An 18,269-nucleotide genomic window follows, 5' to 3' on the forward strand; every position below is an offset into this window, starting at 1 on the left:
CAGTATGCAACTTGTTCATGTTTAAACCATAGTTTAATTTTAAATATGGTTGAGGGTGAAGTCCAAACAAAACCAACATTTCTCCAATAATGAAAAACAGCAATACCTGAAAGTCAAACCAGTCCTTAAAAAAAAAATATTATTGAAGTTGTTTTAAAAGAGCAACTGTGTTAAATCTGTTGTATCAAAATGACAACGACTCCTGCAGCTCCCTAAAGGCTAACACTGTGAGCTTTCACAGTCAAGAGCCTACTTCATCAGATGCACAAAGCAGACCACTTAAGGTACTGGATCTTCTATACACAGATGAATCTAGAGGAAGGGGAAGCAAGCTTTACAAGGCAATATTAAATGATCGAAAGTGCACATCCCCAATACATGGACACCAGGCAATGAATTAATGAATTACTTGTCAAGAATCTATCACTTGCCTGTTTAAAAAAAAGAAAAATCAAAGCAATGGCACAGTTCACTAGGCAATTCTGCAGGCACGCCTCATTGAAATGAATAGACATTGCCCAAGAGAACTGTGGTGTTGCGAAACCATTAATTTCAGAAGACCTAAAGGAAAGAATTCTTGCTGGATTTTGCCTCACTAGAAGCAAGTGTGATGACATATCTCACACATACACAAACATTATATTTATCTCAAAGAGCAAAGACATTGGGAGCCCGCTTCCCTTTACCAAAAGAGATGAGAATGTAAAGGTTACCGTTGTCAAGTGAGATGTTTCTGTAGTAGAACTCGTTGTATTCTGTGTGCTACTCATATGCATCTTGCTGATATGAGTATTTAAGCTGCCTAAACTTTTGAAAATACAACTACATTCTGTACAGTTATATGTAGGGCCATTCTTCACCTTTAGGAACAAAAGAAGAGAGGAATGCTCAGTCTTAAAACTTTGCAATTACAACTACAACAAACTATAGCCAGTATCTCTTTAGACCTGTTTTATTCCCCAGCTAACAGAGCAGTAGAATTTGCATTACAGATGAACTCAAGGCATTAAAGATCTGAAAAAGCCCAGACATATTATTAAGCACTGTGCATGTCATAATTATTCCCACTCACCAAATGAACACAATCTTCCACCCCCAAAATGGAAAACTCATTGAACCATGAATAACAATGTCAATGGGCTTGCTTGTCTGATAGCTGAAATTAAGTAAATTAATTAGTACCTCATACAAATGCTGTGATTAAAATTGGGGGGGGGGATCATAAAATATAAGCAGAAAAGTGTCAGATTGGAGATGGAGCCACCTGGGAGGTAGGAGCAGGGAAGTGTAGCACAAAGAGGGTGGCAGCTCAAAGCAAAATAGGACAAAAAAGATGACTCGACATTCTATAAAACCTATTAAGTTTAAATAGTGATGAGAGACTTCCATCCAGCTTGTGTCAGAGTGGCTCAGAAAGTAAGCTGAATTACTTAATTGCCACAACTGGAAACAGCTCAGCTTCTTTTCAAAGCCAATACAACTTTGAAGCCAGAACCACATTTTGAAGGACCACAGGAAACCTACTTCATGGGAGAGGGAGAGAGGGAACAGGTTGGATCTTCCACTTTCTCACTCCTGCTCTAGAGTGCTCCAACACTGCTACCCCGGACAGTCAAGTATTGTTTAAATTTCAAAGGGGAGAAGGGTTCAGGTGTGACTATGTAAGTTAGGAATTCTTTCTAACTTGGTTATTAGTGTAAGGAGAATGATTTTGGAACCTTGCAATGCTCAGCTCTTCTTTGAGACAAAAACTACAAACTTCAGAAGCTTATATCCAGGCCAAGAATGGAAAACATTGCTAGCATCTCTACTTTTGCCCTAAAATAGCTCTTCATCAGGGGAGTATTAGTTTAGTGAACAACTGCTTTTATGTGCTCCAGAAGGAGCTATTTAAATTTTTCTGCTACAGCTGATATCAAGCACTATTACCAGTGACATTTCACAGATGTTTTTTCACTGCTACTTCACTATTATCATCCACCAATGTTTCTATAATGACAATACCCCCAGTAGGCTGCTCAGCAATCAGACAGAGCAAGTCCTTCTCCTCTCCTGTCTGGTTACAGTTGGAAGAACTGGAAGAGGTTGATGAAAATAGGGTGACTGTGAAGACAATATGGAATCTAACAGACAAGGGGGCAAGTAATGATGGCTGTTAGTGGCTGCACTGAAGGAGCAAAAGGGGGGAAGGGGAAGGTGTAAAAACAATGTAAAGGGGAAAACATTTCCTCCCTTCCCCAGAAAGCAAAAACTTCTCATGAAAGAAGTCAAAAACCTGACTGAAAATTATCTACTACAATTCCATGAAAATCTATAGATGCATCAAAAACAAAAGAAACCAAATGTTTTTCTTCCATCTAGTATTAGACCATATAGTGAATGCTTCAGAAATTGCAGGCATTGAATATAGATGAAGATGTTAATTCAGGACCTGTTGCCATTTAAAGTGTGTTGCCAATAACAGAAATGAGCTGTGCTATTTACCTCTGAATGAACTCTCTGAATATGTGATTGAAGATTGCCTTTCTGAGAAAAGGCTGCAGGACAAAAGGCACAGGCATGGGGTTTTTCACCGGTGTGTTTAATCATATGGGTTTGCAATGCCCCCTTCTGATTAAATGCTTTTCCACATTCACTACATTTAAATGGCCTTTCACCTATCAAAAATAAAATTTTATTTATACACACACATAAAACAGAAATATGAGTTTTCATTGGTAACAATTTCTAAATGCATTTGGCGTAAAACAGTACAGTATAGTAAAACAGAGCAATGATTACAATATTCTACTGGGAAATCGTATTTTTTTTCCCTCTAGCAAACATTCATAGATAAAATATCCCCCTAAACATTGTAATTTTCTGTTTGATCATCCTTCTCAACTATACATAAATAAGTATCATATTGCTTTGTATACTTATTAGCCCAACAATAAAAAGTTCTTATTTAGAGTATGGTCCCACCAACTTTTTCTGCATGAACAGTCCTGGAGACTTCCAAAACACACTTATATCAGCTTTCAGAACCTGCATATGCACACACCATACTACTGTAAAGGTGGACTTGAAGTAGCAATGGGAGGTCCTCCATACACTCCAGTACAGCATGAAGCTCCATTACTCAATGCACACAGACTGGCTGTAGCTGGACTTTGTATGGAGCAGGGCTGTAACAAGATCATGAGGATGGGAAGGGTTAATCACATAACTCACAATCCTGTGGAGAACCGAGTAAATGAGAGGCTCATGCTTCTATTAAACCACAACTAAGAAATACTTGATTACATTTCCATAATTTTACCAAGTACTTAAATGACTAAAAATGGAACTCTCCAAGGCAAATAAACAAACTGAGCATATATCAAGGCTCCATTTGGTCCCCGAGACATTCCTCTCAGCAAATAAAGGAAGAGAGCAGGGCAGCTGGAATGACCTCGTTGCTACTTTATGAGTTTGGCGAATGGGAGGAATGTTCTGCCTGTTTGGTGCTTGTTTTTTTGGTGAACAGGGATGATTTGGGGAGGTGAATGTGGTTTTTGCCTTTTGAGGAGATGTTTTGCTTGTTTCTTAAAGGATGATATTAGTTTGTAGCTTTTTGAGAGGCATTTTTTCCTGTTAGTGTGGACTTTGGCATGGATCAGCAAGTTTTCCCTGTTTGTGACTTTTAGGGTAGACAACGGGGATCTTGCCTATTTGTCATTTGGGTGCGCTGGGGCTTTTTAATGCTTTGGGGCTGGGAGGGTTCTGCCTGTTTTTTGTGACTTTTGGGGGCAGATGCGTTTCTCTCAGGTTCTGTACTTTCTTGTGCTTTGTGGAGGCAAATATGCAGTATGAGATTTGAGAACCAAACGAAACGTCTCTTTTGCATTGTTACTTGTGAAGTTATTTGTCCTGTGTGACAAGACAGGACACCCCAGCAGCTATTTTGTGCCTAGGCACAAACTTGTTTTATAGTGGTGCCCAGGAAAGTTTCTCAGATTACCAAAGGTGCTCCTGTATCCAAAAAAAAACTGGGAACCCCAGCTATAAACAAACCATATTTAAGCACAATGATTCAATGTACAACAGAGACTTAACAAGAAAACCTTTCAGTTTATGGAATGATAACAAGTGTTGAATTAGAGATAGCACCAAAGTTCTCTAGGTTCAGCTCCAGAAACAAGATTTGAAGATTAAAATCTGAGCTAAAGCCTACCAAACCTATTCCACCCTTAAAGAACTGCCCTTCTTCAAAGTTGGGCTGGGGGACAAACCCTTATACCTCACAGGGCACTCAATGACCCCTAGAGTGCCTTGCAGGATGTAGATTTTTATCTCCCAGAAGCAACTTTCCTAGGAGAACCTTTTCAATTAGCTCCTCTGCTAATTGATAGAGAAGACTATTGCTAACTATTTGCATAGGGACTGCTTTGAAAAGCCATAACCAACAAAATATGTGGGGTCATTTTCAAACCAATCTAGAGTGAGCTGTAGGAGCTTGCATCTCTCTTACATTGATTTAAACATCTAACTCCTCAATATACACGTAAGTCCTGAAAATCAAATATATTTCATGGGGTGGTAGTGGAGGGACTGAAATAGTTAATTCTTAAATTAGGGCCAAGGCTGACCTCTTGTGGCCATTTTCTACATTTCATATATAACAAGGGGATCCTTGTGAAACTATTATTCCATATGTCTGAGAATTAAATTTACTTTCATTAAAATTATTTAATACACATTAATGGGCAAAATGTTTGATAGTTGGAGCCATACCAAGTATCAGAATACTAATTAAAGCTTATCTGCACAGAATTTCAATATATACATGCCATACGGTCTAAAATGATTGCATTAGCTTGCCTGCCAATGTGCATCAGAAGCCAGCTTGAGCGAATAAACGCCAAGGGAAAGAGGATGAAAATTTAAGTTAAAAGGTCAACAAAACTTGAAGAGGCAGGAGCAAGCTGTTCACCTGGAAACAGCTGTTCATTGTTCCATTCAATAACGTGAGTGGGAAACTGCAAGGTTAATTTCAGTAAAACTTGACACAAGCAAATTGATGTACTTGAGTCAGTTCACATGGCTCAGGTTGTACAGGTGATACACACAGCACAGGACAACACTGAACCTTAAACATCTAATATTTTGTGCATTGCTCCCTTTCCAAAGAAAACTTCAATGAAAACTGGCACCTACTACAAGCAGACCCCATTCATACAATTTGTATATCCATACAGTATAGCAATTTATGCTCCTAAATCCCATTTCACACTGAGGGAGCCATCCTATACACAAAAGCTGTCATAAAACAAGCCAGTGTAAGTTAAACTAGTGTAATGATCCACCGGACAATTGAGCCAGCTTACGCCTGGTAGCGAGAAAGCAAGCCTTCAAAGTAGTGTTCGAGTTAAACCACCCTTTTAAACTTACACCAGGTTGCCAAGTCCTGTGACTGAGCTGAACCTGCTTAACATCCAGCATAATTCAGGTCCCTTTTTTAGGGCTTACACCAGCTTAAGATCTGCCCGGCTAGGGCTCAGTCCCCTGGATCCCAGCTGAGCCGAAGATGAGGGAGTTAAGTTGGCATAGCTTGAGCTGTGTTCTGAACCTCCCAACTCAGCTGGAGATCTTTTGTGAAATAGCATCAATAGTTGTAAGGAATTCAATTCTCCTATTTAACTAAAAAGTTTATATAGGGAAGCAAAAGAAAGCAGTGTGTGTTCATTAGGCTATCTGAAGTCTATACACATTTTCAAATACATATCTCTGTAGATTTATTCACCTTACCTGTGTGTATTCGAACATGCCGTGTTAACTGACTTGGTTTCTGGAAAGTCTTTCCACAGTGTGGACATGAATATGTAAACCCACTTCTGTCAATATTTCTGTTGTATGACCTGCTGTTTGATACCCTGTAGACATTAAGCAGTTAAATATTATGGTGAATTCAATTGCAATGTTATCACCTCATTTGAAAGGTAAACAGATTACCATCATTATCCCAACTAATTCTGGTTCTACAGAGAATTGGAATTAGAAATGAAGGTCAGGTATACAGTATAGTAGATGCTTTACTGGTAACAATACAGGGCAAACCATAATTATGGCTTCATTACAAACTTTCCATGCTGAATCCGTTTCAAACACAGACAACAAAAGAAACCCAGTAGGCACTTGATTACTGTCAAACACACTGCAGCTATCTCCTGATTAATGAAGCCGTGAACTTTTAAATTAAACAACTTGGGAACGATTTACCTATGAGATTGCCTTACCCCACATGTGCCCATCAACCACCTCTGACTGGCAGCATTGGCACTGTTACAGAAGCCACATAATACCTGTTCCGCATTGATCATTACGAGTGGCAGCGCCTAAACGTTGGAACTCCTTGCCTATTGAGATCATGCAGGCGCCTTTCACTGTACTTTTTTCAGTGACAGCTAAACACATTCTTGTTTAGGCAAGTCCACCCACATGCTTAGAAAGCTGAGGTTATTTTAATCTGTTTTAGGATTTTAACTTTTCTATGTTTTAAAAGTTTGGTGCTATTTTTTTTTGGTTTTACTATTTTATCTTTTATAAACTGCTTTGAGGTTTTTTACAATCAAGAGGTGTATAAATTTTATGAAATACTGTATGGTAAACAAATACCATGAATACAAGTGCTTATAAAAACTTAAGATGGGTGCTTGCCATCTCACACATGGATTATGTGTGGTCATGTGCACAGTATAAAAAATGCAAATGTGTACTTCTTGTTTCAAAAGTACACACACACACACTCTTTCATAATCCTACATCTTAGGCACAGCAGAAATGTATGTACAGAATTTCCACAAGTGGGATTGAGTGGGCAGCACTAAGTGGCTTAACATCTAAAATTAAATCAAGAGTATTAGTTATAAACAGCTCCCTGTTACTGAATTGATTTTCTGCTTTCCTACATAAATTTTACTTTTGCTCATTTATCTTCCTCCACAGTATTCTTGCTGATCAAAAGGCCTGAATTATCTGCTTGAAATAAAATATTCCTGACATGTTTAGCAGAGTTTAAGCAACAATACAAAAGGTCACTTGAATTAACTAAGGAAGTATGCATAACAAAACCCTGTCAGCTTTACTAACTGTTGTGGTTCTCATGGGACTTCACCTAGGCATAAGGATGATGTTTCATGGTAATAGCTACCCGAGTTAAGATATCAGTGTGAAATCTGGTTGGTCTAACTTTGCTTATGGGTGTTCATCCTAGAGTTTCCTGAGAAGTTACTGAGCTTTCAACCTACTTACAAACACATTTAAATACTTAGGTATTCTCACCTTATTTTGTAATGAGTTTTCATGTGCTCCTTTAGTTGGGAAGACGTTTCAACCTCTTTCTTACAGGTTTTACAGATATGGGTTTTGCTTCCAGACAATTCTTGACGGTGTTCTTCCATGTGTAGGGCCAGCTGGCTCTGCAAAGTAAACTCATCTCCACACTCTGAACATATAAGATTCTGTAAAGATAGTAAACTGGTTTGATTCTTTTCTAAAACAGCATAAAAATACGTTAATTTAAAATAACATTTCCGCACTTAAAGCATTTTCAATCCTCTGCTGGTAGAAAAATTGACTATAACAATCTGAGATCAGGGTCACACATACGTCAAAAAATCCTGGGTGGAATTTATTAAGCATGACACCATTTGCAACCAAAAAAAGTTCCCTACTCCCCTCTACATCTTTGTATTCTGTATGTGCTTCCAAAATGAAGATAATAGTCACCTCTTCCTTTTCATGAAGCATAATATGAGCTTTAAGACTAGCCACTCTGGAGAATTTTTTGTTGCACACAGGACAAGTAGGATCTTCTCCATTGTGGGTACATTTATGCAGTGTAAGGTTGAACTCAACATTAAACGACATCGGACACTGGTCACATCGATGAGGCTGTTTGTGGAAAACAAAATCAAGGCAATATTTAAGCTTCATAATTCCAAAGATGAGAAAATATAAAAGACAGATGTCACATCATTATGATTGTAAACCACCACGAAAACACCACTGGTTTAGTATATAAACTCCTTAAGTAAGTAACGAAGGCCAAATGAATTTGTGCCAATTGCCAAAACAGTAAAACTTCAAATCTCTGCAATGGCCTTCCTTTCCTTTTCCACACCTTATTAAAGCATTTATTTCCTGTCTTTATAAAACCATCTTTATGTCAACACACCTTAAAACCTTCTCCAGATCATGCACTTTTGGAGTGATAACTGAGCTTTACACATTTCAGCTTTAAGAGAGGAAAACAAACCTGAAACATTTCACTGGAAAATGACTGTTCCTTTACATCTTCCCTTATTATGATCCTAGATTTTTAATTTGTGCAATAGAATTTTAAATATATTAAGATATTTTGCATTGCCTAAAACAGTGGCATTACAAAACAGGATGGAATTTTGATAAAGCTTCAATTTTTATATTGTTGTTTCATAGATTATTAATAGATTTATATATTCAGTAGTAATAGTAATAGTAATAGTAATAATAATAATAATAATAATAATAATAATTTATTTATACCCCACCCATCTGGCTGAGTTTCCCCACCCACTCTGGGCGGCTTACAACAGAAAAATGGAATAAAATAATTAAACATTAAAAGCCTCCCTAAACAGGTCTGCCTTCAGATGTCTTCTAAAAATCTGGTAGCTGTTTTTCTCTTTGACATCTGATGGGAGGGCGTTCCACAGGGCAGGCGCCACCACCGAGAAGGCCCTCTGCCTGGTTCCCTGCAATTTGGCTTCTCGCAACGAGGGAACCGTCAGAAGGCCCTCGTGTCTTTCAAAATGTGATATGTCTTATATCTTCCTGGATATGCATATGCCAAGAGGTAGGAAAGCTCCATGTTATTAAGCTTCCTCAAAATTAGGTTTACAAAGAACCCTGGAATTTGATTCATGAGGAAATTAAATGGAGATTTGTGCACCTATTCCACATCAGTCATTTTGTCACAAGAGCTACTCAGATTTATTGAGATACTCACCTTGTCATTTTGCTCATGATCCCTCATATGGCGCTGGAATTGTGTGTCTTTCGAAAAAGACAGAAAGCAGATCTCACACTTACGGATGTTTGGTACTTGCTGGGTATAATTATTGTTCTCTGTATTCAGTGTTAGAACACCATCTACAAAACAAACAAACTTTTTTAAAATGAAACTATGCTACTTGATCTGATTGCTTATCTTACAGCTGCTCAAAAATGTTCTTTACCAGTTGCAAAGTTTTGTATGTTTTTTTTTCTAGTTTTGTTATTGTAAAAAATATGCATAATTTGAAAATAAATTCTTTCATTGCCTAAAGCTCTCAACAGCATATATTAAAAATGCAAGCTAACCTTTACACTTTCCCCTTTAACTTGTAACAAACTTTTCAGGTTACATAGGTTGCAATCCTCTTATTTATTCTTGTATAATCACAGTGATTTCAGAAGTTATATAAAATATAATAAACGACTGCAGACGCAGTGAACAATCTAAATAGAATGGTGTACTTTCAACTCTGCACTTGTATCCCGTTCTCAAAACCCCAAATACACAACAGAATGCTAACTACAATACTATTAAAAATAAGCTAAATTTGTAGAACTATCTGCATGTTTATTATGTTTTATTGTGTTGAGGGATTCTTAACGGTGTGATCCTTTGTGGAATTAGGCATACAAAAACCCAGTGAAATCAATGGGCTAAGTTGTGGTGTCAAGATTGTACCCACAGATATTAACTTAGTTCTGATTTTTAAAAAATGCATTGTTCACTTTGTTTACTTCAGCACCTGTACATATTACACTTTGTCCATCCTGTGTTTTGTAACCAATACTAATTCTTAAAATAGGGTAAGATACTCAAAAAGGAAACTGTAACTGCCTCCCAAGACAGTACAGTAAGTAAAATGTGAATATAGGCTTCTTTCACATAGCTTTTGAAACAAGATACTGACTTGTTTTGTGGTTGGAGCCTTCCCGCCAAAGGAAGTGTAACCAACTTTGCAGTCTCCCTTGAAGTACAGAAGAGCAGAGCTGCTAGGTACTAATATAAATTCATTCTTTGTATCTCTAGCCCACCTTTTTTCTCAAAGGAGCTCAATCTACATGGTTCCCCCATCCCCATTTTATCCTAAGAACAACCCTGAGGAAGGTTAAGCTGAGAGACAGTAACTGGCCCAAGGTCACCCAGTGAGCTTCATGGCTAGTGGGGACTTGAACCCCGATCTCCGATCTCATAAGCCCATTGGTTTGTTTATTCTTGGTCCCTTCACAACATGATTCTTTTGGGGACCCACCTGTGGAAGGTGTCAAATACTGAATGTGGAAGAAAGTGAACAATTTAGAGCAGCAGTAGACAGATGTGGGTATACAACTACTACCAGGGATGTCCAACCAGTAAATCGCTATCTAGTGGTAGATCCACAGCTGATACTTGTAGATTGCGGGATTCTTATTGTGTACAAAAAGTTGTGTGGGGGAAAGCTCAACAACTCTGTGCAATCCTCCCCCCCCCCCAAAAAAAACGCAACAACTCTGGGCAATCCACCCACGCTCCTCCTCCCTCCAATGACAATGGGTAGATCACTGCCAGTTTTTTTAATACTGGGAGTAGATCAGTCTCTTGGGAGTTGGACATGCCTATACTAACTAAACCATCACCAACTGCTATTTCTCCAGTTGGATTTGGGCTCCTCCAACTTTCACATCAGGCATTTAGAACAGCAATCCCCAGACTACGCCTTGCGGGCTGGATGCGGCACAAAGGGCTCATTTATCCGCCCCGCAGTGCCCCCCGCTGCCGCCTGCTCTTACCGGTGTGGCGTGGTGTGGCTGCCCACTTCTGGGTCGCAGGAGCGCCGGAAATAGCTTGCACACATGCGCAAGCATCATTTCCGGCACACTTCCGGGTCGCAGGAGGCCCTTGCAGATGTGCACAAGCTATTTCCGGTGATCCTGCGACCAGGAAGTGCGCTGGAAATAGTGTGTGTGCACGCCTATGGGTGCGCACTCCCCCGCTCTCTGCACAATCGGCGCTGCAGGCCCAAAGCCGGGTAAGTTTGGAGACCCGATTTAGAACAATGGGTTGAAGCAGGAAACAACACAAAATCTGAGAAAATTGCTGCCACCACTTTCTGTTGTTTCACCAGCTGGGATTGTGCCCAGCAAGCCATGTAATGGGTGAGGTTTTTGGTATTTACCTTTCAAGTAGTGTGTTTGTTGTTTTTTTACTGGTTTGAGAACTGGGGCAAGATGGGCAGAACAAAAGCCAATTATGCTTGAGATGCAGGGGTGGGGAGGAAAATAGATGCAAGAAAATATTTTATTTAGTTTCCCTGTCTTTTATATCCAAAGTCTACCTAAATGTAATACTTCAATGTAATCCTAATCATGCCTACTCAGAAAAAAGTTCCACCAAGTTCAGGACAAAGGATGGATAGGCAAAGGCTGGTGAATCTGTGGCTCTCCAGATGTTCTGCAGTACAACTCCCATTATCTCTGACCATTAGCCATGCTGCCACAATGGATGGGAGTTGTGGTCCAACAACATCAGGAGGGCCACAGGTTCACCAGCCTGGTTCATCATCTCTGGTACTTCCATAGGATAAGTAAAACAGGACATCGCTGTGGCTGGGCCCCAAAGCACAACATCAACAGTACCCACTCCTCTGCTCTGGAAGTACTGTACAAAAAACCCTAAACCATCTACACCTGGAATAGAAGAGCAACGGTCCCCTATGATGCCCTAATCTTGCTTTTTTGGATAGGGCCGCTCAGGACTGGAGTACAAAGAGGGCCTCAAAAAGTTCCACGGATTTGAAAGCAGAGGTGGGCAGTCAGCAAGGATTTGACCCCCAATTGTCTAGGAACTGCATGGACGAAATGGATTTCCCTCTCTACCTACGCTGTTGAAATGAAGTCAATTTAGGGAATCCAGGAAGGGAGTGGTTTGTGTGAGAGTTAAGACTTCATCCGAGTTCTGGTAATCCCTGGCTCAGAATTCTCCCATTTTCAGAGCCTGTCCTTTTTGCACCTTGGTGGGTCTCGGGGCTCTGGGAAGAACACAAAGCAGACCCCGCACCACTACTACACACAGCCTTCCTGCCTTCCGACATGGTCGCCGAGCACCGGAGGGTGAAGGCAGGGTGTTGCTCTAGCAAGGCTCCAGAGAGAGGAACCGCCGCCGCTGCTGCAGCAGAGCGCCCGCAAAGGTGGCGCCGCCCGCATTCCTCTCGAGGCTGCGGGAAAGCACGGCCCTTCACACGGACGCCTCGAGAGCGCATCGCTCGCCCCAGGATGAAAAACCACTCCGCTATGGGAACCCCCCATTTCCCCCGCGCCAGCGATAGCCTTCGAAAGGGCGCCTCAAACGGGGAGAAGAGGAGACGACGCCGCCCGACGCCCAACACCGCCGACGCCGCCCTCCTCCTCCTTGCTCCCCGTCCCACTCTTCTCCCGCTTCCCTTCCCTCGCCCGTTCTGACAGAATCTCGCCTTCCCTCCCTCTATATATAGATTTATAAGCGCGCGCGGCGGTAGCAACATGCGCTCCTCCGCCTCCGGCTGCGCGGAGTTAGCTCGGTATCATTCCGCACAGGGCCGGCCGCACACTAAGTCCCTCGCACAATAGGCCCGGCCTTCCTCCTTCGCCTTCCTCCATATCCGGGGACTATATGCGAGGCCCGGCGGATTGTTTCGCGGTGCCTTTCTCACCCTGCGCGAGCGATGTGAGGGATTCAGCCCGGCGCCCGGAGACGTTTTGTTTTGCTCTTGCTTTTTTCTTTTGCTGAGCCCGTCCGCGCCTCCTCCTGTTTTATTTTTTTATTTTTTACCTGACTCGGTGGCTGCTTTGGTGTTTTCTCTACCGCCGGGTTTTGGAGGCCGCCCCCGCGGCATGATTGCCCCCTCCCCCTTTCCCTCCCCCCTCCCCTGTGCCTTGGTCCGTCGCGCGCGCGTGCGCGCGCGCGCACACCCCTCACGCAATGATGGCGGAAGGAGAGGCGGTTGGGCGGTTCGAACTCTTGAGGGGAGGGGAGGGAGGGAGGGAGGGGGTGAAAAGCCAGAACGCGCCTATGAAGCGGCCGCGCGCGATCACATACAGGCGAGCGAGGGGCAGGAAAACACGGATGTGAAAGAGGGCTGGTGCTAGCGCGCACGCGCGACTCGGGAGGCGGCGGTGGAGAAATAAGCGCATGCGTCTTGCCCTCAATAAATAGCATGCGGTCGGCAACACGAAGAAGGGTGGCAGTTTAAGTTACTGTAACGTGTGTTGGCGATGAGGTGGGTACGGAGATCTTGTGGCCCCAGTGCAGAGGCAGGCAGCAGTACTAATCCCAGTGAACTAGAAGGAATCATATTCAGATGGGAAACTTTCCCTTTTTGAATTCTGAATAACCGAACAGGCTTTGTGCTGCAGACTTTAAACATACTCAGTAAGGCATCCATCGAGAGACAATGGAGCCAAGCGGTGAAATCAAACTGCTGCATTAGCAGCACCAAAGCGACCTCCTGGGAAGCAAGCCTGGGAGCACTGTAATGGAGGTCCTGGGCTGCCCAGACAACAGACCCCATTTGCTGATTGGATGCAGGTGGCGCTGTGGTTTGAACCACTGAGCCTCTCCGGCTTGCTGATCAGAAGGTCGTTGGTTCAAATCACCATGACAGGGTGAGCTCCTGTTGCCAACCTAGCAGTTTGAAAGCATGCCAATGCAAGTAAATATATATGTATCACTGCAGCATGTGCGCTCTGGTTTTTGTCACGGTTTTCTGTTGCGCCAGAAGGAGTTTAGTCATGCTGGCCACATGACCTGGAAAGCTGTCTGCGGACAAACGCCGGCTCCCTTGGTTTGAAAGCGAGATGAGGTCTGCACCCCCATAGTCACCTTTGACTGAACTTAACTGTCCAGGGGTCCTTTACCTTACCTCTGCTGATGTGGGCCAAAGGAAAGCAGAGCAATATGTTTGGCACCAGCTTTGCCAGAAAAGGCATTTAGTGACCACACTAAATTCGTGGAGGGTTTGCTCCTTAACCTTATGTCCCACAAACCTGTAGAGGTTTAGAATCAAAGTTTTCCTTCTCCTAGAAGGGCTACCTTACCAGGCTGGCAAGCACCATCTGCCCCTCACTTCATTATACAACATGTACAGAAACTGGACCCACTATTTGTCTTGTCCGCTAATTCTGCTGGAGCCTGTCTTTGCATGCAGGGTAAGTCCCTAACTCGCTGAGGGTTTGAGACCCATCAGCTACCCTCACTTGGTTTAGCCCGCTAGTCAAAGCCATACCTTGGATGTGGCCACTGTTGCATGCTGACAGCTTCTAGGAGCCACAGGTGAGAGCTGAGTAGGGGGTGGGGACTAAAGGGGGGCAAACTACTCCAGAAGGACCATGACGTGTCCCCCACCAGAGGTACAACTCCTCCCCTGACACCCGTACATTCCAATATAGGAGTAAGTCCCATTGAATTTAGCAGGACTTGCTTTGAGCAGACGTGGTTAGGGTTGCACTGTTGGTGGCTACTGATTTAGACCCATTTAACTAGGCCTGCAGTTTGAGCAACAGGCTTCAGTTCTGATTCATGTGCCTCCCACTGAATTCATCTTTATTACAATATTCTTACCACTATTATGCTCATTCAGCTACAGTTTCAGCGGCATTGGAAAGGCGGTAGCCATGCAACAGGAGAGTGAACAGTGGTACCTCACTTCATGGGAAAATACAGCAAGCAAAGTGTTGGGTATGCCAGGAACACAGGCGTTTCTTGGCTTTGTGGGCAAGAGAGTGGTTAAAGACTGGAGAATGGTGTTGGGATCAATTGGAGAAACAAATAAAGTGGTTTTAGAACCATCAGCATGTCTGCTAAAGACAACTGACAACACAGTTGTCTGGACTCAGCCCCTTAGGTAGGGCAAGAACCACTGTAACACTGCGACCCTAAATAACCACGAAGATGGTCCAGGAGGAGACCGTGGCCAGATAGTATCAAAAGCCACAAAGAGATTAAGAAAGGAGGAGCAAAGTTGCACTCTCTTTATCCAGTTCTGGATAAAACTCATCCACAAGAGTAACCAAGTCCAGTTCATTCCCAGGCTCAGATGGGTATAGATAATGATTATATTCCAAAAATGCCTGCTGTTGCCCCACCACAACCTTCTCCATTATTAGCTTACCTAAAAAGAACAGGAATACAAGGTGTAAGGAGGCAAACCAACCACAGCACAAACTTGAGAGAACATATGCAGCAACCCGTGTCTTATGTTAGTCCATTGAACTCGGGGAAACTTAGGGCACAGCATTAGGGATGTTCTCTAGAGAGAATACAAGGCTGTAATTCACTTAATGGGACTCTGCTGATGTCATCAGCCACAAGTGCATAGACGGAGCAACCGATGAATAGAAAAAGACCTTGGAGCTCAGCAGGGCAAAATGATCTCAGAGGAAACACTGCTGGAGTTATTTATAGATTCTCAAGAGCACAAATATACAGCATGAATGCACAGCAACTGCAACATTCAAAAGTATTAAAGAAGTTTTAAAACCTTTAATTCCCCCCCCCCCTGCATGCTGCTAGACAATGAACATAACAGGCAGCTCAGTAAAAAACCTACTCGGAAAGTGGGGAATAGAAGCAACCTTCCGGTAGTTTCAAACCATAAACTAAGCCAGATTGAGGAGAAACTGCAGGAGTATGTTTGTGGGGGGTCTTGCCTGTAAAAATTTGTACAGTAAATTGTAGGCAAGTTCAGAGTTTTCAACTGTCAATTTTGTTTAATGGTCCTGTAATAATTGTTGTGTAGCTAAAAGAGATGTTATAATTGAAAGTAATAGTTTAAAAATTCTGGATATAGCCACCATTTAAATTTTTCATATTTATTTATTGTATTTCTAGAACATCCTCCCAGGGCAGTGTACAACTTCATTAAAATGCAGAACATTAATTGAAATCTTTAAGAACTGCATGTCTTAAAACCTTACAATGCACTCCAGAGCAACACTACATTGAGGGCATCGGAGAAATTAAAATGAGCTCTGCTAGACTTTTTTTTTACATTTTATATTCTGCTTACAGGTTGTAGATGATTAAGGCATATTTAAATTGTGTTAAAAAATAAAAATCCTACAGCTACTCAGCCAGTTTAACTCACTGCAGGTTTGATCTGCCAGTGTGTCTATAGAAATATGCATACTTACAGGGGAAAAAAGTTGTGTACATATTGACACCAAAATTTTCTATGACGGAAAAACCAGTAGAAAAATAGAACAGTTCTTTTTGGGGTTTGCTGCCTTGAAAGTGGTTTTTTCTTTTTTGTTAAGTGCAGTGTAAGCTAATATTCAGATCATTAGTGTAATATGGGATTAAGATTTTCCCCTCTCATCAATGGGATCTAGTGTTTAATGGTCAGAATGAATAACTCCACAATCATAGAATGCAATTCTTGTTTTATTAAAATAAACAAATGCATGTGACATCAGCTGATCCAAAATTGTGCCCTTAATCTACAAGTAAACAAAGGAAGCATTCAGGGCTTTGACTTTTGTGCAGTATTGACAATTTTGGAGTAGGCTGGGATTATTATTGCTCCATAAAACTGAGCTGTTTTGATGGGATATTCTACACCGTACGTTCTCCCCGTTAATAAACAATGACAAAATCATCTTGTTAAAGCTCTTCCAAAGAGTGTTTTTATATCCAGTTGAGATCTCGGATAAAAATGATTTTAAGAGAAGGTAACAAGTAGTAAAATAAATCAGCTTTGATGTCAGTTTGTCTTATTTCAATAATAGTCACCATGGAAACAAACTAACTGACCTATTTCTTTTCATACCTCTGAATAAACAATAGGGCTTCCCATTTTCATACATACTGCTCTTTGTACTAGGTGTTTACCTTCCTCCATGATAATAAAGAGCTTTTTCATTGTATTCTTCATATATTATCTCAAAGGTTTCTTTTCATGATTTCCTCTTCTGTGGATTTTTTATTTTCTTTGCAAAGGCAATGAAGGCTCTGAGTTACCAGTAAGAAAACTTTTATTTTTATGGGTTCGTGCAGTATTCACTTTTGAAAACATTACCAACAACTCCAACTTCCCTTAAAATCATACTTTTGAAACCTCCTTATGTGAGGCAGAATATTGTTACTGAGGGGAAAGCACATGGTTCGGAGGCACTGATTTCTTTTTTTTAAGAAAAAGCTTTTTATTATTTCATTTTATAGTGTATATAAAACAATTATAACAGCAAACAAAAATTTAAACATGAAAAACAAAACTATAAAACAGGCAAATAGTTGCACATGAGCCCTGGGACTCAGCTACATTAGTAAAATAAAAATTAAATGCTGCGACACCAGATGGTGCTGTAGAGTTCGATTCTTCAGCAAAGCCCATTATGAGCTTTACAACACATTTTCCTGATGTTTTTTAATGTGTTTTTTATTTTTTTAAAAAATGATCCAGGCCAAGTAAAGACTGTTAACTTTATCAGATCATCAAGTATAGTTCCAGATTTGCCAGGCTTGTGACAAAGGTCTTGAAAATGATGGTTCCACTCAAAGCACATGGCCATTTATCAGCCAGACCCATGCCTTATAAGAACTCTTGTGCAGCTGCTTGGCTTCTGGAAGTACTGTGCTTCTTCCTACTCCCCATGTCAGTTGCCTCCAGTTGTATGTTTCCACAGTGCCACCTTTCAGCCCAATGCTAGCCTGCATTATGACGGTGAGTTTCTCCCAGGTATTATAGGGGACTAGAGAGCCCACCTTCACATTCTCCTTGGTGCTGAACTCCAGCCATATGCCTAGACATGCTCGACCTACCACTTCCATGTTGTCACTTTGTACATTATTGCACCCTTTACAATACTGTATTGACTGAGACAAGGCACAGTGGAATTTTCAAGGCACGATTCTCCTAAGTGTCCCTCTTTAGCCAAATGGTGATGTTAACAAATCAGGAAACTTCCATGTACAGTCTATCCAAGTTGTCTAAAGCTGTAAATAGGCTAAGCGCTGGAGAACTCCCAGAGCACATCAACACGCCATTCTTAATTGTTATTGCAGACATTTATGAATGAGCAAAAATAAATGTGATCCTCAGCACATTCTGTTCTGATCTGTATCAATCGTAGCCGTAGCCACAGTACCTAACCTCAAGCCATGTAGTAACCTAACCTCAAAGTTACCAGACCATGGATAACTGTGGGAAGGCTATCTATATTTCTTTATTAAGGAGAGGCAATAGGTAGGACACTGACCAAAT

The 18,269-nt window shown here is 41.5% G+C and overlaps 1 protein-coding gene across 3 annotated transcripts in view; it reads right to left on the reverse strand.

The window, feature by feature from the left end:
* ZNF236 (zinc finger protein 236) overlaps positions 1 to 12,993 on the reverse strand; it is a 45,651-nt gene extending 32,658 nt beyond the window's left edge. Inside the window, exons 1-7 of one of the 3 annotated variants that reach the window (XM_035125257.3) lie at positions 12,723 to 12,993; positions 9,011 to 9,153; positions 7,750 to 7,914; positions 7,303 to 7,481; positions 5,770 to 5,894; positions 2,485 to 2,657; positions 714 to 860 (exon numbers count right to left, since the gene is read on the reverse strand). In XM_035125257.3, the coding sequence (XP_034981148.1) occupies positions 714 to 860; positions 2,485 to 2,657; positions 5,770 to 5,894; positions 7,303 to 7,481; positions 7,750 to 7,914; positions 9,011 to 9,037 (816 nt within the window). In that variant the 5' untranslated portion in view covers positions 9,038 to 9,153; positions 12,723 to 12,993. Of the gene's footprint in view, positions 1 to 713; positions 861 to 2,484; positions 2,658 to 5,769; positions 5,895 to 7,302; positions 7,482 to 7,749; positions 7,915 to 9,010; positions 9,154 to 11,210; positions 11,339 to 12,722 lie in introns of those variants that run through there. The other 2 variants (XM_035125256.3, XM_035125258.3) reach the window with 2 other exon arrangements.
* Between the last annotated feature and the right edge of the window lie 5,276 nt (positions 12,994 to 18,269).

Source organism: Zootoca vivipara, chromosome 8 (assembly GCF_965207765.1).
Source record: "Zootoca vivipara chromosome 8, rZooViv2.hap1.1, whole genome shotgun sequence".
In the NCBI taxonomy this organism is placed as follows: Eukaryota; Metazoa; Chordata; class Lepidosauria; order Squamata; family Lacertidae; genus Zootoca; species Zootoca vivipara.